The 24544-nt window shown below is 42.9% G+C and overlaps 1 protein-coding gene across 2 annotated transcripts in view; it reads right to left on the bottom strand.

Annotated features, from left to right (window-relative positions):
- NIPAL3 (NIPA like domain containing 3) overlaps nucleotides 1-24544 on the bottom strand; it is a 214139-nt gene that overhangs the window by 18959 nt on the left and 170636 nt on the right. Inside the window, exons 5-7 of one of the 2 annotated variants that reach the window (XM_078681262.1) lie at nucleotides 20523-20582; nucleotides 7912-8060; nucleotides 1307-1403 (exon numbers count right to left, since the gene is read on the bottom strand). In XM_078681262.1, coding sequence (XP_078537388.1) covers nucleotides 1307-1403; nucleotides 7912-8060; nucleotides 20523-20582 — 306 coding nt within the window. The remainder of the gene's footprint in view (nucleotides 1-1306; nucleotides 1404-7911; nucleotides 8061-20522; nucleotides 20583-24544) is intronic. The other variant, XM_078681263.1, reaches the window with a different exon arrangement.

Genomic DNA, 24544 nt, shown 5'->3' with positions numbered 1-24544 from the left:
AAGAGACAGCACAGTTCCTTTACTGTAGGGGGAGGGAGATGTAGTAAGAGTGGTGGTTCAGTGAGCTTTAATGTGCGTGAGTGTATTGCTTTTAGAAGGCTTTAATCAGACTTTGCTAGGTTTCCCTAGGTGCAGGTGACCAAAGCATGAAGTCAAACATTTGTTACATTTGTGTACAATAATACAAATGTACCAAAGCACTCATCCTCAATGGGGTGCAGTGCTAAATTTCCTCCTTCATGTGATAGTCATTATAATATGTCAGACAGTTTTAATTAGTAGAGTGTAACACGGTATCTAAACTCCTTGTTAGCATATGTTTCTATATGATTTTATAGGTAGTGGGCTAGGTGAATTATTTGAAACTCTGGGCCTGATTTATAGTTTGACGGACCATACGTTATCCGCCAGACTTGCCGAAAGCATTATATCTGCCACCGTGACAAACCAGTATCTGTCAAATTCACAGTTGAATGCCAACCCAGATGTTAACTAGGTACACTGAAATGAACCACTGTCACAGCTGGCCTTGTTCAATGTTCAAAATCTTGGTGGACAGCAGCTGTTGGTTTGAAGTTGTTTACCAAATTTTTCCAAAGTTTTTGTATTTATGAAACAAACTTCCATAGAAGGAGTTTGTTTCAGGAAAACACCCCCCCAAAAATGGCGCCCCCACACACACAATCTGATAGTTCTTTCCCTTCGCTGGGGTGGGGAGGATGGGTTCATTATTTTTTTTCTGTCCCTCGTTGTCAGGTTTTCGCTTATGGTGATGCACAGGAAAAATGACATTACACAGTACAACCTAAATGGGGCAGACAGTGCAATGTCCTTCCTCAACAGCCGGCAGATCGAAAGTTGGTTGAAAAGGTCGGACTCTTAACTTTAGCAAAATTGTTCTACAATTGCATCATATATTTGATTTTTTGTTTGTTTTTGGGATGTAGGCAAGTAAATGATCATAAAAGAGGGCTATGCTTTTTCAGAACGGTTCTTGGGAATTAAAGTATTCCTTTTGTTATCAAGTCAAATAAAGTAACTCATTAGGCAAAAGAAAATGTGCATTATGGACTGGTTGTGGGATCTGGGTAGGGCTGATTCCAAGCTCTCTACTTAACAAAACAATGAATATTTTAGAGACTCTCGTATTATCCTATATCATTTAAAATTGTACCTCATTGCCTCATTTCCTTTTTGTACATTATTTTCATCTGCAAAATGTTTGTACACCTCAAAGAAGGACGTGCATTTTCATTTTGAGACCAATACTTCAAGACAAAAATATAATAATGCAATAATTACCTACCTAACAATGCCACCAGAAGCAGAATAATGACGATATACTGTGCATTCTTCTCTTTGTAATAATAGAGCAGGAAGCAAAACAAGATAATCTCCACCAACTACGAATACATAAAATTAAATGGAGAAGAAAATTATACTCCAGCCAAGAACATGATGTGCTATAATTAAAATGGTTCTGTATCCAACGTGAAATTATAATACAGTCGTTCAATGGTAGATACATTTAAACTATTTTCTTAATTCACAATGACTCCTAAAACCTTCTGACATTCAACTCATCACACCTGTGAGGATCTGAAGAGCATTTCTTTACACAGATTAATTCGGAGGAAAAAGCTGCACAACATTATATAGTATAAAATAAAAATATTATTGTAACATTCTAATGCGTGTACTTTAGTCTGAGTGACAAATTGATTGAATACATTAGATTTAGATTTAGATTACTAAATTTGGCACATGGGTTGGAATCATACATCTCCATTGAAACGGGCATTTGGATGAATCACTTGGCTTTAAATTACCATTATTTTCATTTTCCACTTAGATTCCTCACCCTTCATCCAAAATTAACCATAACCAGTACCTTCATTCTAACTCTAACCCTAAACTAATCTGCAACCATACCTTTATCCATAACCTTAAACCTCTCAATTACTCTAATCCTATCTCTCATCCTAACACAAACGTTGACCCCAAAATCTTGCCCTATTGTGACAGTCAAAATCTCTCATCAGCTGTTTAAACGTTATTTTCAAAGGAAATCCCAAACAGAAGCGCTTAAACCACACGTGTTCTGTTTCTCTCCACTGACTGGCCATAGAGCTTAATATCTGCATGCAATCTACAATAATTTGCACAAGCAGACACAATCCTGTACATAATGCTGCCTCATCAGGGCTACATCTGGCAAAATAGTTATTTTCTAATAGTTGTAGCGTGACATGTTATTATGCCGACATTTAATTGTATATCAAAAAGGCAAATGTATGGTCTAGGATTTTTTTTTTTATAATGGGAACGTATTTGTGCAGCCATAATTGCCAGTAGCAAGCAATGCTTTACATCCTGACTTGTACTGTTGTAATTATTGCGTATTTGGTTTATCAGCTAAATAGAAACGGCCTCATATATAATTAAGGAACCATAGAAGAGCCTACAGAATTGATGAAAAGTCAAAGCAAATCGGCCACTTTAGAAAAAAATGGATATTATTAAGCAACTAAGCATGATCTCTTCAGAAATTATTCCGAAATTACAGTAAACTTGACTCTACGAATGAGTGTGCAATATCGTGAAAAACAGAAGCAGATCACTGAATCTTATTCTGACAGATGATGATATTTGGTTCCCAATAACTGCCGTTTGTCTGGTCAATGGCACAGGCCAATTATTTGATCCTCGAGGAAAACACAATGTAATCTCACCCACAAAACCACATATGCGATGCCATGCGCCAGAGAGGTATCCACAAACGTAAAACAACACAGGACTAAAAGCAACAAAGGTCTTGATTTATAATTTGGGGGCTAAGCAATCTAGCCTTCGCTCGCTACCCGCCGTCAAAATTTGGGATTGGAAATATGGGGATCCGACCAAAACGCCAACAAAGACCAGTCTTCATCTGCGGACTTAAAGTTGCCAGGAAGATTAGAATTTTGCAGTGAAGGTGGAATTTACCAACTAATCTGGACTTCTTTGGAGGAGGTGTAGTGGACAGGAGACTTCGATAATCAAATATACTGCTCTTCATATGATGGGTGTGCATCCCTCTCCACAGCCACACCACAATCTGAGAATTCCTTCATGCTAGGGAGTGGTGGGTGCTCTTCCTGCACAGGGTAATCGCTTGGACTACACAAGTGTGCATGGCCTAAGAATCATTAGAATTTCCCAGGACCTCATACCGTTCCAGTGTCATTGTAGAGGCTGCCACCAGGCAAATCTCACCAGGTGGCTATTTAGAATTTGATAGAACTGCAGATCATGAAGGCAGTAGTTTAACCACCATTCTGATTTCCTACACCACCCCACTCTGGCATCGCCACCAACCCAAAAGAGAGGTGCGGAGTGGGGCAGGGCCCAAATTCTAGCTGAAATGAAAAGGTAAACATTTTTGTGCTATGCATACATCCCTGCTTTGTTGAGTGTCACCAGCTACCTAAACATCTATCTTTATGCTTTCTAAGAAGGAATAGTTCATATGCGTTTCTAAATCTATCAGAGCAGAAATGCCACAGTTAAAATAATTGTTTTATGTCCACTTCCTTGTTTTATTAGTTGTCAGCTACTTAAACATCTATGTTTGTGCTTACTGAGAAGAAACAATGTTTAAAAAAAGAATGTTTCTACTGTTCTAAAACAATCAAAAGAAAGAACATAAGATTAAATTAAGATTCATTATTTGCTTGCTAAAAAATACACTAAAAAATAAAAGGTTAAACAAAGCGAAATGTCAAGCAAATTATTTCAAAGGAAATGTTTGGTGGTTATCAATATAAACCAATGAAACAACATGCATAATGCCATGACCCTTCTTCAAGGCAAGGTTTATACTAGGAGAAATTGATCTTTTTCAAACGTTCTTGACTTGACTAGTGGCTGGAAGGTGGTTTTTTCCCTTAGCTCTGGTCAAGCAAGATACTGCAAAACCTAAAATATTTAGGTTTCTTTTTATATTATCTGAGCATATGATTTCTAGGACTACTACTTCAGTGGCACAGTACCTCAAGGAAAATAAGTAACAGACATGTGCCCGCCCTGTGTTTTCCTTTCTTGATCGCCACCAGAGCTCAAACTAAGGGGCCTATTTGGATGGTGGGCGGATCGCACCCGCCCAGCCGCTAGTAGTCGCCGCCGGCCCGGCAAGGGGCGATCCGCCCACTTCCACACCTGAATGACCCCCATCCATTTTAGGATGGCTGTGGGGTCCGCGGCGGACGGAAAGACCGTCCACCGCTTTTCTGCACGTCGACGAGTCGACCGGGCGGAAAAGGGGCTTAATATAGTGGCGGTGTCTACAAGACACCGCCATCGATATTAACATGCAGGCAGAGATGTGCCTTTCCATGGCGGTGTTGCCGCCATGGAAAGGCAGGCGGTTTCTGCTTTTGGGGGCCCATTGTGGCCCCCGGAGTGTTGAGGGTTGCACATGGGGGGTACCTATGGTACCCCCCTACAATGGCGTGGACAAGGTGGCAGGCACTGCGCAGTGCCTGTCACCTTGTGCATGCCAATGCACAACATGCATCCACAGCATTGTGGCCGGCGGTGCTCTGAGCACCGCCCGGCACAATATTGTAGATGGGGGATGCCATTGTGGCAGTGGCATCCTAATGGCCACAGCGTGACCGCCGCACCTCTGGCGGACCATTACGGTGGCCATGTTAATAGGCCCCTAAGAATTTTCCCACAACTATGAAAGATTGAAAAATCTTCGTATGGCATGTCTTGAGTTGTCCTTGTAAAAAGGTGTCTGAAATTCCCATCTTTAACCCCTTGTGTGCTAGTGGCGAGCTCAGCTCGTCATGAGGGACGGTTGAGCTGCCCTCATGACGAGCTGAGCTCGTCACAGCTGTTGGAACGTTCGCACGCGGGGATAATTTCCCCGTTGTGCTGAACGTTCCAAAACGGGTGTGGTCGTGACAAGCTCAACTCGTCATGAGGGCAGCTCCGCTGTGCCTCATGACGAGCCATGCTCGTCACCAGCACAGCGGTGCCGTGCGCGGGCCCCTCCCCCACCCCCCGCAGCTAAGGGGTTCAAATAAAAATGTGGGTTTCCCTCAACATGAAAAGCACAACATATAGCCCTGCAGTGTAATTACCATAATTGTGATCTTATCTCCAGTTCTGATCACACCGTATAAGTTTACAAACCCAATGGTTACAGTCCTGCATTGTCACATACTTGTGACTTTCCCCTAAAATACACTACACTCAGAACAGAGATGTGAGAATTTAGTCAAATCAGAGGTCAATTCACAAATGCACTAATGAGTGCATAAAGTAGAACAGGAATATTACTTTACACACTTCTAAATGCCTTGTGTGAATTAGAACCAAAATGTCCACTTGCAAAACCAGCACAGTCTTTTTTATTTGTGATAACTGTATATGATTCTTCCCTGAACCGCATTATTTGAGAAGGTTTGGGGCCAACTTAACAAAACATTTAAAAGTATATGAAGTAGCATTACAGAAGTACTCATGATTACGTTTGTGACTTGGCCTTATTGTTTAACGAACAGCAGAACAATAAAACTCCTACCACTGCAGAGCTTTATAGGACTTTGGTTCAAATTTGTTTCTATGCTACAGTACTACCATTGGATTACATCGACTCCTAAGCCAGTGAATATTTGCAGATATTAACGAGTATATTTATAAAATAATTGAATTGCAATTCTCATCGTTTGGTGAAACTATAAAAGAAAACCTTAAAAAAATATAGAGGAGGAATAGAGATGTAGTTGTACCACTCATGCTTTTGATTTCAATTTATTTACAACACAGGCCTCTTGCTGAGGTGTTAACACCTATTTGTTTAAGATAAATGCTGCAATAAAATATTGTCACAAACTCATGCACACCAAAGATGGAAGTTTTCATTGGCACCGCAGTGAACAGGAATCGTGAGGCGGAAGAAATAAGGCAGACAGGGGACGAGGTTCTGTGTCACCCCTTAAATGATATTTGAATGGAAAAGCAAAGCTATGGAATGTGGATATGAGAGGAGTCGACCTGGGTTTCAGGCAAAGGAGAAACAAGTGCAGGTAGTGCTCCAGCAGCAAAGGCAATAATCACTCACCTGTCATCAGCTGGTTAAAAAGACCATCTCTGCAGTCTACTGGCCTGACCCCACCAGTACATAACCCAGTGGTCGATGTGGCCAGGAGGATTCACTGTCCGTACTGTTACTGTACCAGGAATCCCCAGTATATTTTCATCAAGCGGCAGACAGGGTGTCTACCAGTTTTTGAGAAGCAGAGCACAATACATTAAATGAATAGGTTTAATTGCTTTGTTGCAAGATGCTATGCATGTTTTCGTTTGGATAAAACAGTCTTAGAAGTGTTTTTAGATTGAGCGAGTATGTCTAGGACACAATGTCAACCTGCTTTGAAAAGAACATTTCCAGTTATAAGTCTGACTTGCCCCTGGAAAACAGTGTTATTTACGGGTTATCTAAAAAGACTTAAATCAAAGCAACTATGATGTACATTTTTAATTTCAACTAACTCCTAGGTAAACTTTTTGAGTCCATTTTACAGTAAAACATCAGAAGATCAGCCAGGAAAATCCAATTTTTTTTTTATCATCTTCCACAATATTTACTTTTTTGAGTTTTCTTAAACATTTATATCCATGTTTCACAATCATTAGCAAATGCAAGTTACAAAAATCATCAACTTTAGCAGTTAGTCCTTCATAGGGCTGGGAATGCTTGTATTAATTTGGCATTGTAATTAGAACACCCCAGAGCAATTGTACATAATTCAACGATAATTGGTGACTGTATAAATGGACCAGAAGACTAATGAATAAAACATTAATCTGCTTTATTATTAATTTAACATCTATCATTAAAATTAAGAACATACTATATAAAATGTGAAAATACAGTCACATAAATATCAGACGACAGTCATATCTCCATACAATCATCCATGCACATAACAAAATAACAGCATCAGTATAGATCGCCACTAATAACTTAGTCTAATTCCTTGCAAGTCAGGACAGCAGTAGTTCTAAATCGTGAGTTAGCAGTGATTTTCAAAAATTATTCTACGAAGACCTATCAACGACTCAAGCCACGCATTTTGTGATCATGTTCATTTGGACATGTCATTTTTGAGAATCACTACTCACTCATGATTTGGATGTATTTTCAGATTTTGTATATTATGTTCTTAATTTGAATGATAGATGTTAAAATTAATAATAAAGCAGATACATTTTTTATTCATTAGTCTTCTGGTTGATTTATACAGTCAATCATTGTTGAATAATATATAGTTGCTCAGGTTAAGCACTGCTGCTGTAGGCTCACTGTGCGTTCAGTACAATTTGCTCAAGAGCAGGTTTCACATAACTAACGCACTTTTAATGTTCCATCATTTTGCTCACTAGGATGCATGTTTCCCTCTTAACAGGACAACAGAAACTGACAGGAGGTTGCAGTAGTTTATGCCTTGAAAATGCCTATAAGCCCTAAGAAAGAGGGTAAACATCATTACGCTGTCGGGCTTGGAGTCAGAAGTTCACATTAAGATCCCACTGAGCCAAGCCTTCTGCTAATATGCACCAATTTGATGGTTTCTTCAGAAATTAAAACTTCCAAATTTGATATGAGCACGTGCAGTGTAGCAAATAACTTCTAGGTAAATGCACAGACAGCAGATGTTGGCATCAAAGACAGGTAATTCCTGTGCCTTTTGAACCTGGGCTGGAGGCATGGACCTCAAAATTCACCATTAAGGAAATCACTTATTGTAACAGGAAATGTTACAGCTTGGTTTTCCACATACGAATGCTGTGTTTGTGTTCACATCTCATTGGGCAGTTTCATAATTCATGGCAAACAAACCTCTTTGCATATCTTACCATGTACAAAAGAAAAGGCCAACTAACTAAATGCTTGACAATGTTTTCTCCTGTCATCTTTTCATGATGACTATTTGGTCCGAAGGTTATGAGCAGATAAGTCCCAGTCACAGCAAGGCCACAACCTAAGAAGGAGAAAATATACCGTCCTTTGGGGAATAAAAGGCAAGATATTTAAATGCAGTTAGTTTGTTATTTAACATGCAAATTATTAATGAAAATGATAAATGTGTTTATATACAAAGTGAATATTAAAAATGTACTTATTACAGTACTAATTTCCTACATGGAGCATGCAGAATAGCAAGCCAGGAGAGCTGATGGCTTCCTAATCTGATCAGCAATGCTATCATCCAAGCCACACAAAACAATGGAATGGACTCTTGCAGGCAACTGAACAGTTAATTCTTCAATATTATGTGTTAATAACATAATGAAGTTATGATTAGCTATATATGTCAAGCTAGTTAAATGAGGTAGCTACAGAGTGGGTTGTGCTTTGCAGATTATAAAGTCCATTTATCTCTAGCTTTACCCAGGAGACTTCTATGGACATGTCTCAAGTGTACCCCACACCCAACAAATACATCCTGCTCAAGCTAACTTTTGCCACGTCTGTGGAGAAGAATGTGTAAAGGAATACAATTGTGTGTGGCTACCATGAATGAAAAAGTGAATGTAAAAGAGCTCCAGATTGAGGAAAGGGTGGGGAAAATTCTGGTTAGATCACACCGGGCAAATGAGAAAGCTTGTCATTTTGATTTTTCTGTTTACAATGTATTGATAATGTTTGTGTCCCACAGATCCAAAAGCTAGTGTAATGCTCAATAAAAAGATCTGAAAAAACATTTGAATGTTGTGATGCCGATGGAGTTCTCTTGAGCTACCTACGGATTTAACCATAACCCATACGGTGAGTTTATAATAAACAAAAAGCAGGCTCACAAACCCAGGTTGAGAATTATACATACAATTGCAAATTTTCTACTTCATGCACAGGACAATACTATCTTGGTACAACTTTTTATTTGCTTTTGTAACCAGCATCACAAACTAAAAATGTGCCTGTCAGCCTAGAAATTTCATTGCATACTGTTTAAGTGTTGTGGTTTAACATAAGAAACACAAACGTGGATCTATTTTTCCAAAGCACTTCATGTCATTAAGCTATGCCGTAGCATAAACAAAATGAAGAAGTGGATTCCAAAGCAGTGAAACACACACTTCCCTCCAGTGCTCCCACATCTCAAGTAGCTCTCTTAATTAAAAGAGCGTGTGGAATGCTTCTTTTCAATTTGAAATCAATTCAGGTTCAAGAAGCTAGTATAACCGTTTCAACATCAATACTTTGCAGAACTTTGGGTTTGTTCCTGTGTCTAGTTTAGTGGCAATGGAACCCTGGCTTTGCCACCCACCCCCTTCCCTGCGTGTGTAGTGGTTCACACCACTGTGACCTGCTGTTAGAATGTCACAGTGGCGAACGTTCTGAGGTGAGCTCCCAGTGAGAGAGAGTGATGGTTCTGAGACAAACAGCTGTGGCTGGGGTCCTTACGCTGTACTTGAAGAAAATAAACATCCTCTCTGGTACGCGATTGTCTCCTGTGCTTCTATACAGTTAGTTAATTTCACACTGGCGACGGAGGATGGGATTCAGGAGCAGAGGAGCACAGAAGAAGTGACCCTAACAAGCTACTAGACTCGGTTATAGTACGGCAACGGTACCGCGAGTACAATGAGAAGAGTTTCCTGTTGTCTTGTAAGAAACGCATGCTACTAAGCGTGGAGTGAGCTTTCCGAGTAGTGAGCAGGAGAAGAAGTTACAGTTAAAATAGAGGAATTTCTTTTCATTATCTTCTGCCATTAATTAACTTCCCCCATGGAGTACCGGCTACACACCGCCCTTATCTCAGACTATTAAGTTTGGAATGCTGTACCTGGACGAGCGGTGCTCTGACTTTGAGGAAAAGGTCAGAGGTTGTGTGCCCAAGGTACCGGTGTGCGCAATTCACTCGTGGCAGTGGGCAGAGGAATAGGTATGCCAGACCAGCCACGCTGACTGGCACAACTCTTGTTCACTGACGTGAGGAAAAACTTCCGAGCGATTGTGAGGCATTAACTCTGTTGGTCGCGTGCGCCCACTCTGAGGAGAATATTACCGATTTCAAGAGGTACTTTTCCCAGCGTACAATCCCTTGCCGGTCGCGCTGACTGGCACAGCTCAACAAGGAAAACTACCTAGGAACCCAGTGCAGGGGGCTGAAAGGAAAGTCGGAACAGTTGCCGGTCGCTGAGCTGCGTAAGTTGGCGGCTACATGCAAGTTTGGGGGAGCCTTGAGGAGCGGAAACATGATCAATTTGTCTTAACTTGTAAGAATGAGCATCAACCACACACCACCCAAGAGCAAAGATGAAATAAAATCCTTCGTGGGGATGGTGGAATTTTAGGGCAAGTTTGTGCAGAACTTCGCCAGACGAACATATGCCATACGCAACCTATTCAGGAAAGGGGGTCATTCGACTAGAGCGTGGCGTGCCAGAAGGAGTTCAAAGACACAAAAGAAGCGTTAACTGAAGCCCCGAACCTCAAATCTTTTATACCTGGCAGGAAGACTGTGCTGACCACCAACGTAAGTTCGAAAGGACTGTGAGCAGTCCTGATGCAGGTCGGAGAAAGAGGTAGAAACTATAGCTTTTGCATCGCGCTCGCTACGCAAGGCGGAGTTCACCTACTTGGTAATCGAGAAAGAAGCGCTAGCAGTACAGTGGGCCATAAACAAATTCAGAGACTTCGTGTGGGGAATGAAGTTTAACCTGAGAACCGATCATAAGCCCTTGGTCGAAGTATTCAGCAAGAAAGGGTTAGACTCCATCTCGAGCAGAATCAGACGATGGGTCGTGAGCCTCCAAAAGTACACATTTGAGGTGGAATGCGTACCTGGAGTGAGGAATCTTGGAGCTGACTGTCTTTCTCGCCTGGTGAGTGAAGATAGTGATGAAGCAATAGACGTGGAGGAGGATAATGAGGCAGGTAAAGAGATGCCAGTGGAGAATGTGTGTGTCATCACTCAAGGAGCCATTCAAGAAGAAAGCTGGAAGGAAGCGCTCAGGGCAGACATGCTCCTACAGAAAATTTGTGAGAAGACGAAGGGTGGTTGGTTGGACCAAGACAAGCGAGAAGAGTCCCTTAGACTATCTGGATGGTGAGAAACTAACTATCCTTCACAGAAGATTGCCTTTTCAGGGGCTCAAGGTTGGTCCCTCCCGAGACTTTGAGGGAAGCTTTAGTCAACGTGGCCCATGAGGGGCACTTGGGAATTACCAAAACCAAACAAGGATTGCGGCTAGACTACTGGTTGCCCAGCGTGGATCTCGAAATCAAGAGGAAGATAAGCGACTGTGTGCCATGCTCCACCAGTGACAATGTTCTAAAACAACACACACCTTCCATGCAGTGTAAGCCTCTCCCTGTAGGTCCATGGGTGGATGTGGCTTTAGACATTGTGGGTCCTCTGACCGGGGAACATCATACACCCTACATTTTGGTACTCATAGATCTCTACTCCAGGTGGCCAGAAGTGAAATTAGAGATCACCACGAGGATTGTCATAGACTTTCTAATAGAAGTATTCACCAGGGAAGGGTTGCCAAGTAGCTTACTGATGGACAATGGGGTGCAACTCTGCTCTAGAGAAATGAGAAAATTCTTAGAGTGTAATGGGATCGAACACAAGCGGTGTGCACTCTATCACCCTGAGACTAATGGGATGGTTGAACGATTCAACAAGACAATCAAGGAGGGGATCCAACTAGCGAGGGCTACTGGGTTGTGTTGGAAGGATGAGGCCGTGAAACTTCTGGAAGCCTGCAGAGTGACCCCTCATCAAACTACCGGCATGACACCTTTTAAATTACTTAAAGCTAGAAAACCCAACACAAGGTTAGTACCCGGGTGGATGAAGTGGTACAAAGGTTGGACAGGCCACTCTAAAGAGTCACAGTGGCAAGATAGAGAACGCAAAGCCATGAACGATAGGAAGATGTAAAGATGCACAAATCCATAGGTTGAAGTATATACTTTAATGTAGCAGGTATACAAATACAGGTGAGCGCCAGGGAGCGTACGCTGCCTTCCACCGTGGCTCCTTAACTGTCCCCACAATCATAGCATGCACATAACATTCCAGATGACATCATTACATTCCAAGTCAGTCTCCCACGAGCCTTAAAGGAAAAACCCAACATAACACATCCCCCTCTTTCCAATAAGAGAAGAAAAGGGATATGTAACTAAATCAAAATAAAAGAACTAAAAGAACATTAAATAAAAAAAACAAAGAAGATATAATTATTCTGTAACATAATCCTTGAGCCAAGCAGGTGAGGTGCGAGTTCTTTTTCCCAAACTTCCTTCCGTGCCATTCAACTCACAACTGGCATTTTCTGAAACTCCATCAGCACTATGGACCCTCACACTTCCCCCCTCCTCACAAACGGGGTCGTTCACCATTACGTCAATGTTCACAGCCCCCCCGGCGAGTTGTGTTTGTACGTCGCTGTTTTCAAAATGATCCTCCACCCAATCATACATATTTGGAGAATGAGATGCATCTTCCCTCAATCCTTCATGCTGGTCATGACTAAAAGCTATACTTTTCAAGTTCCAAACCTTTCCATCACTGAGTCTGACCGCATTCCTTAAAACCTCAATCACCTGTTTCTGTGGTTCAAATTGACTTTCACCTTTAGGTACCTTGTACGTTTTTTTCACACGCACCCACTCACCAACTTTAATCTCTACATCCTTTGTACCATGGTGACTGTCATAAAACTCTTTACTTTTGGAATGAAGTAGTTCCAGATCCTTCCTCACCTCCTTAGGTGACCATTGTGTGACTTTACCATCAATTAACCAACCAGGATTGACTTTACCTCTTGGTACTCTTCCCCTCATCATAATAAAAGGTGACAACCCTGTACCCATCTGTACCGTAGTTCTATAAGACCAAATTGCTTTCTGCACTTGTACTTTCCAATCCAAATTTTTACTAACAGCTGCCTGGATGACCCCTTTGATCACTCTGTTGAACCTTTCAACAGTGCCATTCCCACTGGGATTGTACAAGGCCGTAGTTTTATGTTTTATGCCACACTTCTCAAAATAAGTTCTAGCCATGTGTGACAGAAACTGTACACCATTGTCCGTGAGTACACACACTGGTAAGCCCTCCATAATAAAAATTTTGTCCAAAAATAACAAAACACTAGATGTGTCTGCTTTGTCCACGAATTTCACTATAGGCCACTTAGTGAATAAGTCAATAGCCACCAAACCAAACTCCCTGGACTCCCCAATGGGCCCAATGATGTCAATTGCAATAGTCTCCCACGGAAGCCCCGGAATTAGTCCCTCACTCATACAAGGTTTCAAGGTCCTGAGAGTTTTGTCAGCGGAACTACAAACACCACAGTTTCTTGCAAAAGTCTCAGTGTCCTTATCCACACCCGGCCACCAGAACATACTCTTCACCATGATCTTATTCCTCCCAATGCCAAAATGTCCCTCATGACATAGCTCTAAAACTTTTTTCCTTAAAGAAACAGGAGGAACAACCCTGTCTCCTCTGAACAGTACCTCCTTCTCTAATGACAACTCCATCCTCACCTCCCAAAACGCCCTAAAGACTCCTTCCAAGGAACCTTGTCGAGGCCAACCAGTACAGATATACTCTTTAATCTTTTTAAGTACAACATCTTTGTCTTGTTCCTCCATCCACTCTTTATTACTAATGGCAGAGGCACCAGAATCATGAATTAAGGCAATGCTAACATTCCCCCAAGGATCATCCTCACATTCCTCTAACGGAGACGGCAACCTAGACAAACAATCAGCAATTATATTATCTCTTCCGGGTAAATACACCATTTTGTAAATAAACTCACACATACGCATGGATAATCTTGCCATCCTTGCTGAAGCCCCAGAGATGCCCTCAGAAGACAGGATTTTTACCAAGGGACGGTGATCCGTTCTGATAGTTACAGGTTTCCCCCACACAAAAGCCCTAAAGTGCTCAAGAGCCCATGCACAAGCCAACGCTTCTCTTTCGATGATGGGGTACCTGACCTCTGCCGGGGAAAGTGCTCTCGACGCAAACAATATTATCACCTCTTTCCCTTTCTCACTCACTTGAGATAACACCGCACCGATACCCTTATCACTTGCATCAGTGGTCAATAAGCATTCCGCATTAGGATCAAAACTCGCCAAAGCGCTAACATTCTGTAACTCAACTTTAATCCTATCAAATTCCTCCTGGCACTCCTTGGACCATGTGAACTTTACATTTTTCTTGAGCAGACTACGAATGTTAAACACTTTAGATGCGAAATCCTTAATAAACTTAGCACAATACTCCGCCATTCCAAGAAATGTTCTTATCTCTTCTTTGGTACTAGGTGAACTCGAATTGACAATATTCTCGATCAATTCCGGTTTGGGTTTCACACCTTCTTCACTAATGATGTGCCCTAAATATGATACACTCCTTTTACAAAATTTACACTTCGACAACTCTACTGTAAGTCCTGCAACCTCTAAAACTTTCAATACCTGTCTTAGTTTGTCATCATGTTCAACTTTGTCTTTTGCAGCTACTAAAATATCATCCTGGAAGAATGTAATCATATCCAAATTCCCTAGTAACTTATACATCAATTTCTGAAATACAGCCGCAGCTGATGCCAATCCAAAAGGCATTCGTCTAAATTGGTAACACCCAAAAGGTGTGATAAAAGCAGTCAGGCATCTTGACTTACCCTCTAATTCAACCTGGTGGTACGCAGCAGACAAATCTATAGTAGAGAACCAAGTGGCATCTTTGAATGAAGCAACCATTTCATTGATCTTAGGCAAAGGGAATTTCTCTACAATGATGTTGTTATTGAGATGGCGTAGGTCGATGCACAAACGGATTTTTCCGTTGGGTTTCCGTGCTATGACAACGGGACTGATCCACTCTGAGGCCTCTACTTCCTCAATTATCCCCTTGGCCAGTAGTCCTTGCAATTCCTTCTTCACTTCATCTCTAACCAACATTGGGATGGGTCTAACTTTGTGCACCTTAGGTTCTTCATTTGCCTTAAGTAATATTCTATGTTCGAACCCCCTTAATTTCCCCAAGACATTACCAAACACTCCTGGAAATTCCTTGATCAAAACATCATTCAACTTGCTCTCCTCATCCACAACTAATACTTTTTCTTCACTGTTAGGGTCCAAAATTATACTTAGGCTTTTCTGATCCCACCACCCCAAAACTGATGGTCCTATTTTAGACACGTACAACTTTCCCCTCGTGCTCCTTCCTTTAAACCAAAATGTGAGCCATCTGTAGCCCAGCATCTCAATCCTTTTCCCTGTAAATCCCACTGGACAAATATCAGAGCTCCTCAATTGATCACCAATTTTCCCCACAAAATGTTTCTTCCATACTTCCTCATTTACGATAGTGTAAGGTGATCCGGAATCTGCATAAACTTCCACCACCACACCCCCAAAAGACACTTTACATAGGGGTTTCCCTTCTAAAGCCTCATCCGATATATTAATGACGTAATTACCACTCACATTCTTTACCCATTCCAAACTCTCTTCTTCTTCCTCAACAATCTCCTCTTCTTCACCCCAAACATATTTAACGTTACTGCGTTTGCGGCACATTTTTGAAAAATGACCTAACATTCCACAAATCCCACATTTCTTATTAATAGCAGGACAATTCCTACTAAACGCTAAGTGTTCCTTGCTATCGCACCGATAGCATCTTCTTTCTTCTCCCCTAGTGTCCTTCCTCTGAAATCTATTGGGTTGAGCGTTCCATCTTCCCTGTGCATTAGATTGAAATCTTGTTGGAGTTTTGTTATGTGGTGTAACCTTACAAACGGCACCCGCTGTTTTCTCAAGTTCCGTCTCTTTTACTACTGAAGAGCACCTTCCTGACATTTCAGCTTTCCTCATAATGGCTAACACCTCTTCCAATGGAGCATCGCCATTTACCCATAGTCTATCCTGTAGAGTAGTGTTATTGTTATGCATCACAAGTTGGTCCCGTATCAACTCATCGTTTATAGCTCCAAACTTACAGTCAATTGCCAACTTTTTTAACTCATCCACCCATTCATCCACTGTCTCCGTCTTGTTTTGCTTCCTTTGAAAGAATTTGTGTCTAGTTACACCCATACACACTTTCGGTGCGAAATATTTATCCATGTTTTTTATACAGTTTTCAAAGTCATCCACATTCGCATCCTCAATTTTGTTCATTCTAGAGTACGTTTTTAGACCAATAGCTCCTAAACCATGTAGTAGGATCCTCTTTTTCTGTTCGGGTTTCATTTTCTTCTCCTCATCAATTGCCTCAATGTAGTTGATAAAGTACTCTTTCCATTCAATCCATTTAATTTCCGGCTTAGATCCCGTAGCCCAAAATGGTTGTGGAGCATTTATGGTAAAATTCTGTTGTGCCATCTTGTATTGTACAACTTCAGAATTTTCACTAGTGATGTTCTCCACAGAATCCCCACTCTCCATAAACGATATAAAAATTGTGCTTCAAAAGGTTTCACAATTATATAAAGTTTCTCCTCTTTATTATGCTCCCCGACCGTCTCACCTGTATTTTCCTTATGTCCAACAATTCTAATTGCCCTTAGTACCTCGCGTAATCACAAACGCGGTAACAGCGTCAATTTCACCACTTCACAACGATATGCGCGTTGACTTCAAATTCCACAATGTGTTTTACCAAAATGGCCGCTGCGCAAGGTTACGCTGCGTGCGTCGACTCGTCACTTCCTTGTACGCCAGCTGGTGTTTCACGCGCTAGACCCTCGCGCTTCCAGAGGGATCGTTGCTCTGCGCACATCAGCTTGGAACTTAGCCCCACATTCAAAAACTGCACCACGGAATCGCTAGGCGAGGTGTGACCTACAAATATCACAAAAGACGCGGTATGCCGATTGTCTGCGCGCTTACCGCATGAAGGTCTCCGTAGTCTTTTTCTTCTTCTTTTTTTTTTTTTTTTAATTACCGTGATTCTCCCTCATGATGCAGCATGAAGCTGTAAGCCGACTTCGACAGTGTAGATGGTTTCCAAAAGGGTTCTTCTGTACTCCGATTGTCGCCAATTGTAAAGATGCACAAATCCATAGGTTGAAGTATATACTTTAATGTAGCAGGTATACAAATACAGGTGAGCGCCAGGGAGCGTACGCTGCCTTCCACCGTGGCTCCTTAACTGTCCCCACAATCATAGCATGCACATAACATTCCAGATGACATCATTACATTCCAAGTCAGTCTCCCACGAGCCTTAAAGGAAAAACCCAACATAACAGAAGACCAGGTTCGACAGGCTACATACTGTCAAAAACGTGAGATTCCAGGTGGGAGATTTAGTCAAAATAATAGCACCCACTGGCAGAGCAAATTGGTCAGAGTTCACAGAACCCACAAAGATTGTAAAGTTATTCAAGAATGCTGTCAAGACACAAGAAGGGAAGATTTGGAACGTGGTGAGGGTGGTAAGGTACACTGCTCCGACGGCGGGCGCCGACAACATGCTAGGGGGTGGGAGCGGAACCCAGAGATGGGGCGATATGCCTGTGCCAGGTTGTTCAGGGCAGGCCAACCCCTTTCCCAAGACAAGTCACAGGAAGGTTTGCCGTACGAGGTATTTGGAACACTATGTTGCTAAATAAGCATCCTCAAGCATTTGTTTTCTTTTATGTTCATTATGTTCTTTGTTGTGTAACAGAGGGGAATGTGTGGTATCTTCTGTTACAGGGGGAACCCTGGCTTTGCCACCTAGCCCCTTCCCTGCTTGTGTAGTGGTTCACGCCACTGTGACCTGCTGTTAGAATGTCACAGTGGCGAACGTTCTGAGGTGAGCTCCCAGTGAGAGAGAGTGAAGGTTCCGAGACGAAAAGCTGTGGCTGGGGTCCTTACGCTGTACTTGAAGAAAAAAAACATGCTCTTTTGTACGCCCTCGTCTCCTGTGCTTCTATCCAGTTAATTAATTTCACAAATGGTCTTTTTCTATCCGCATCAATTTAAGACAAACCCAGACTGGAAACTCACAGTGTAAGTGAGAATTCTGTGCTGATATGAAACATTTCAGATTCTAAAGTGGATTCTTTTTAGAGACCAGACAACTTAATTTTCTCAAGATTGATTTTTACTGAATGTTTGAAATGGCACAGCCCTTACAGGTAGTTACAATCTGAAGCAGCATGCATGGTTTGAGTTTTACTCTCAATGGGCTGCATAGTTATGTGGATCAGGTTTCTGATGGGGTATGTTGGGTCCAAATGTCCAACACCTGCCAATTTGAAGATTACATGTCTATCATCAGCATCATGCAAAAGACACTCATCTGTCAAAGGAGATCATGAATAGTCTTAAAGTATACGTTTCATGTTAATGGTGATGTAGAGAGTCCTTAAAGTGTGTCCCACAACATTTTTAAAATAGTAACTATTTATATTTAGAGCATCCATCACAGATTATTAGCTCATGATGGTAAGCCAGTGGGTTTGACCCATACAATATTAATCAAATTATCCAGCCTTTTGGCACTTTTTATATTGGTTTATTTATAAGGGCTTAACTGAATAGAGGCACAATTATTTCTCATACGCTCGCTAGGGTCTCCAGTCATGTGGACGTTCTTCAAATTTTTTACTACGTGTGATTAGTGTGCAGAGTATGAAAATTAAATGGCTCGGTGCTGGAATCTCATGCAAGTCCTTTTAGGTCCTTTTTGTGCCCTTTCACATCAAAGTCTGAGCTTGAGGACTGTAAGGGAAAACTGCGTAAAAGTGTGAGTGCGCACAAGTGGGTAGTTGTGCTTTACATCAGATTGTGGTGCAATGTGACATAGGAGTGTGGGGAGGGGGAATGTAATAGCAGAGATGCTGACGACCAGGGCCGTATTACGCATTGGCCGTGTTTGCACCCGGTGCACCTTTCAAAAGGTGCGCCGGCCGCAAACAATGTCAATGCGCTCTATTATGATATATGCGCTGCCCCCAGGGAAGCTGCGAACTTGCGCTGTTTTATGTGAAAACAGGGAGCAGCCGCTCTGTGTTTTCACAGTGCAGGCAGCACCCGCCTCCACTTTCAAAGAGATTTAGAGATCCCCTTTCAGGCGGGTGCTGTCAGTGACTGTACCCGCCTGCAAAGGGGTGTCTGGGGGGGTCCATGGGGCTCCCTTTGCCCCCTGCAGAGGGCTGCTCTCAGGGGGCGCACATACAATGTGCCACCTTTTAAATGACGCACTATCAGTGCACCTCCTGAGGGTTTCTTTGACTCTGCACCTGCAATATGGCAGGGGTACAGAGTCAAAGGAATTTCGTTATTTGCATAGGGCACGCCCCTATGCAAATGAGGGAACACCCTTTGAGTAGTGCTGGCGCAATAAGTATACCAGCACTATTGGTATTATCGAAGGGGATGCACAAGCGTCAGCGCCAAGGAGCCCTGGGGGTACGCAAAGAGGGCGCAAAACGCCTGTTGCACACCCCCGGGGCACCTTCTGTAATACGGCCCCTGAACTAGGTTTTAATGGTGTCTGTGGTCTCAAGATAGGTGTATCAAAAGAATGAGAAGCACTGTTAGGGCAATTATGAATATCAGTAAAGGACTAGTAAAAGATGTCTTGGGTCGCAAAATGATACAGCTGAAGAGATGCATAGTAAATGTACAGGTTCAACCTCCAGCTGAACAGCACAGATAATCCTAAATATTTATGAGAATACATAGAAATGGCTAATATAGTATCGTAATTGGAAATATACATCAATGGACTGATGGGAAGGTTGGAGATTTGGAGTGCATTGGATGAACTGTCTGGTATCTCAGTCCTAGAATATCAGGGGTCAGAGCTATAAGTGGAAAGGGTTGGAGGGTGGAGTCTAAGAAACTGCACTTCAGAGGACATTCTAAGTCAGAGCTGAGGTGCATTGCCAATATATTTTGACAAGCTATGTGTGAGTCCCAGTTTGGAATCTTATGTATCCCATTTGTCTCTCCCAGGTATGGCATGCAGTGTAAATTACAAAAGGCTCACCTTGAGAGTTCACCATCATCACATATGGAGCCTGAAGTATCTCAGCAATTCCCTGGGGTTGCTCGCTATCAAGCGAGCACCTCTGACATCTGCTGTGTAGAGGGCTCAGTGCTTGTACAGGTTAGACACTTTAGTAAGACCATTGCGCTAATCGCCTCAGGGAGATTTAAGCGAAGGCATTCGTGTTGCCACTTTTCTTATGAATGCAGAGTCCCCCTAATGAGCAGTTATAAACATGAATGAAAATAGGCATTTGTTCCTCTCTTTGTTTCCAAATTAAACATTTTTCCTGTAGCTTCGACTTAACTCATCAATTTAAGTATTCATTATTGCATAACTGAAAACTCATCCTTCGCCTGACATGTAAATGTCCACATACCCCCAGAGTTACCTCAAATAACCTGCCATGCTGCTCACATCAACAAGCAGAAAGCAATTAACATTGAATACAGTTGAAAATGCATTTACATGTTACATACTTACTAAAAAACTCCTTTGGCTTCCATTTTTCCTTAATAAATATAATTCCTATTATTGAACTGGCTGTAAAAAAAGAAAGAAGAATAGCATGAATACTGCACAGCCACACAAATACTGTGATATTTCTTCTTACATATCATATTTATCTTGGTTCTTGCAAGATGCACTAAAATCAACACAGCATATAGATCAAATATAAAATTAATTTAAACAAGTTTTAAAAAAAAAGAAAAATCCAAAAACAATGGGATAGCAATAAATGATGTCTATTTCATAAAGCAATCTTTATAAAAAATAATACTACCTCAAAAGGAACAAGCCTGCAGTTAGCTTGCCTAATTTTACAAAAATCGACTGTAGGGTGAACGGGTTTTGTTCTGCAAAACGTTCAAAACCAGGCAAAAAAACATGCAATGCAATAGGTCTCGCATTAGGAAAGTTTGAGCTATTGGTTTTGTAAATGACACATTTTATATTTATGTGTTGGTTTTGAAAATAGCGAAATTAATAGCTTTGTCATTTACAATGCCAATACTTTTAACTTTTGCAAATGTGACACATAGCATTTGTAATGCAACAAGTTTTGTATTTACGTGACTTAGATGTATTGATATTACAAATAACAATGGCTTTTAATTTTTTTAAATAATTTATAATTAAATAACATTTATTGTAATTTATAATGGCAATAGCTTAAACTTTTGTAAATACCTTTTGTGAAGATTATGTTCAGTGTATTTTATTGTGCCGAAAATCCAAGAACAGAAGTGAAATATTAACGTCTTTTTGTGACATTTGTAATAAAGCTTTAAACATTGAGAGAACATATTTGAACTAGTTGTAGTTGAATGGTTGCACTGATTGATGCTGTGGTGGCGCGGAGGGATGTTGTGGTGGCGACGAGTGATGTTGGGGCGTTCAGTGATGTTGTGGTGCCCCTGAGTGATGTTGTGGTGCCCCTGAGTGATGTTGTGGTGCCCCTGGGTGATGCTGTGGTGCCCCTGAGTGATGCTGTGGTGGTGCGATAGATAGATAGAGGGCGATAGATAGATAGACAGAGTGAGGGCGATAGATAGATAGACAGAGTGAGGGCGATAGATAGACAGTGAGGGCGATAGAGTGAGGGCGATAGATAGAGTGAGGGCAATAGATAGAGTGAGGGCGATAGATAGAGTGAGGGCGATAGATAGACAGATTGATAGATAGAGAGTGAGAGCGATAGAGAGATAGAGTGAGGGCAATAGATTGATAGAGTGAGGGGAATAGATAGATAGAGTGAGGGCGACAGATGTGTGTGTTTGTGTGTGTGTGGTTGTGTGTGTGGTTGTGTGTGTAGTTGTGTGAGTGGTTGTATGTGTGAGTGGTTGTATGCGTGAGTGGTTGTATGCGTGAGTGGTTGTATGCGTGAGTGGTTGTATGCGTGAGTGGTTGTATGCGTGAGTGGTTGTATGCGTGAGTGGTTGTATGCGTGAGTGGTTGTATGCGTGAGTGGTTGTATGCGTGAGTGGTTGTATGCGTGAGTGGTTGTATGCGCGTATGGTGGTGGGGTTGCGTGTGGGGGTGTTTGGGGTTGTGTGTGTGGGGTTGTGTGTGTGTAGTAGTGTGTTGTGTGTGTGTTGTGTGTGTCGTTGTGTGTGTGGTTGTGTGTGTGGTTGTGTGTGTGGTTGTGTGTGTGGTTGTGTGTGTGGTTGTGTGTGTGGTTGGATGTGTGGTTGGATGTGTGGTTGGATGTGTGGTTGGATGTGTGGTTGGGTGTGTGGTTGGGTGTGTGGTTGGGTGTGTGGTTGGGTGTGTGGTTGTGTGTGTGTGGTTGTGTGTGAGATTGTGTGTGTGGTGTGGTTGTGTGTGTGTGTGTGGGTGTGTGTGGTTGGGTGTGGTTGTGTGTGGTTGGGTGTGGTTGTATGTGTGGTTGGGTGTGTGGTTGTGTGTGGTTGGGTGTGTGGTTGGGTGTGGGGTTGGGTGTGTGGTTGGGTGTGGGGTTGGGTGTGGGGTTGGGTGTGGGGTTGGGTGTGAGATTGTGTGTGTGGTGTGATTGTGTGTGTTTGTGTGGTTGTGTGTGTGGTTGTATGTGTGTGTGTGTGAGCGGTTAGAGAAGGATGTATGTGGAAGAGAGCAGCATATCAGCACAGCAGAAGAGAACAGGGAGTTAAAGAAGGAGGCGGGTGGAAGAGAGCTGCAGATCAGCACAGGAGAAGAGAACAGGGAGTTAGAGAAGGAGGCGGTGAAAGGGAACAGCAGATCAGCACGGGAGAAGAGAACATGGAGTTGGAGAAGGGGGCGGGTGGAAGAGAGCTGCAGATCAGCATGGGAGAACAGACCAGGGAGTTAAAGAAGGAGGTGGGTGGAAGAGAGCAGCAGATCAGCACAGGAGAAGTGAAGAGAACAAGGAGTTAGAGAAGGAGGCGGTGGAGTTGTAGGGTGGAGTTGGAAGGTGGATTTGGATTTGGAGGGTGGAGTTGGAGGGTGTATTTGGATTTGGAGGGTGGAGTTGTAGTTGGAGGGCGGAGTTGTAGTTGGAGGGTGGAGTTGGATTTGGAGGGTGGAGTTGGATTTGGATGGTGGAGTTGGATGGTGGAGTTGGAAGGTGGAGTTGGAAGGTGGAGTTGGAAGGTGGAGTTGGATGGTGGATGAAGGGCCAGAAATATTGGGGCAGATGCATTAACTTGGTAAACAGTGTGCTTCTGAAGTGCCGATAGGGCTGGGACAGAGTTGGTCATTCGTGAGACAGCTTGATTCTTCAAATGAGCCGGTAATATTGGGGCAGAGTCAGTGACTTGGGCGAGAGGGTGTTTCTAAAGGGCTGGGACAGAGTTGGTAACTCGTGAGACAATTTGGTGCTCCTGAAGGGCTGGGAATATTCGGGCAGAGTGAGTGACATGGGCAGAATAAGGCTGGGACAGAGCCAGTCACTTGTGAGACAGTCTGATACTTCTGGGGAACCCAACGGGGTAAAGCAGCCAGCCTCAGAGGCCGTATGCTGACATCTTTGCTAGCACAGTTAAAGGCAGAGGAAACTGACGACATAGCATGGGGAGTGTAGTGTTGGGCCTTAGGCCCACATGGTGTAGGAAATGAGACACACGGACGCCAGTTAGGGGATAGCAGATCTGGCCACGAGCACGTGCGCTCTGGCTCTTTTATTGGCAGCGTCACCTGACCCAGTGACGTCTGTGGTGGGTGGGTGTTTAGTGTAGGGTTACATCTATAACAACTAGACTGTGTCCTAGCAGGACACTACATTCCTCCCCAACTTTAATGAAAGGAAAAGCGAATGTCCAACCTGTAAGAAAACAGAACAATAACAGTTGATAGCCTCATCAGATCTTCTTCAGGCGATCAGCTGGGAGAATGTTGAAAGTTCCAGGACTACAAAGTCAGTCAGATGAGCTTCACCTCGGCGGTGTACTTCAGATCATCCTTGTCTTGCTGTGTTGACGCTTATGTACAGTGTTCTCACTTTGGGAGCAGAAAGGGTGTGACCCTTGAGGGGTCTCGCAGGTGTTCCTAGTCCAGTGGATGACCACGCTTGTTGGTTGTAGGAGACGATTATGGCACGAGAGGTCTTTCTTTGGATTTGCTGATCTTGATGCCTTCACATCTCCGTCCGGCCAGGTAACTTCCGACTTTGCCTTTCTTGCTGGACTCCTCTCTCACGGGAGCCTTGAAGACTGGCCTCTCCTGCTTGGGCTCTTCTCTCACTAGAGACGCTGGGAGGACCCTCTTGCAGGACACGACGGGACCGGGTGGGCCGTGCGGGCTTCGCATGAGCCGCGCAAAGGCGTCGCTGCCGAACTGCCAACGGACTCACCGCCAAGTCTCTCATGATGTCCTCGGGGGTGTTGATGTCATCCGCCAGGATGGTCTTGCCGTTAGGACATGGGTTCAGTGTCTTCAACCGACCGTTTCTCGGTGCCAGGTGATTACCTGGGGCCTTCATGCTTCCTGTTGCCTGTCGTGGAGCTGCCGCTGCTGCACCTCTCCCATCCGGATTCCTCTCTCACAGGATATGCGGCCGAGGCCCTTGT

Source organism: Lissotriton helveticus, chromosome 3_1 (assembly GCF_964261635.1).
Source record: "Lissotriton helveticus chromosome 3_1, aLisHel1.1, whole genome shotgun sequence".
NCBI lineage: Eukaryota > Metazoa > Chordata > Amphibia > Caudata > Salamandridae > Lissotriton > Lissotriton helveticus.
This window is presented reverse-complemented; position numbering and strand designations above follow the sequence as displayed.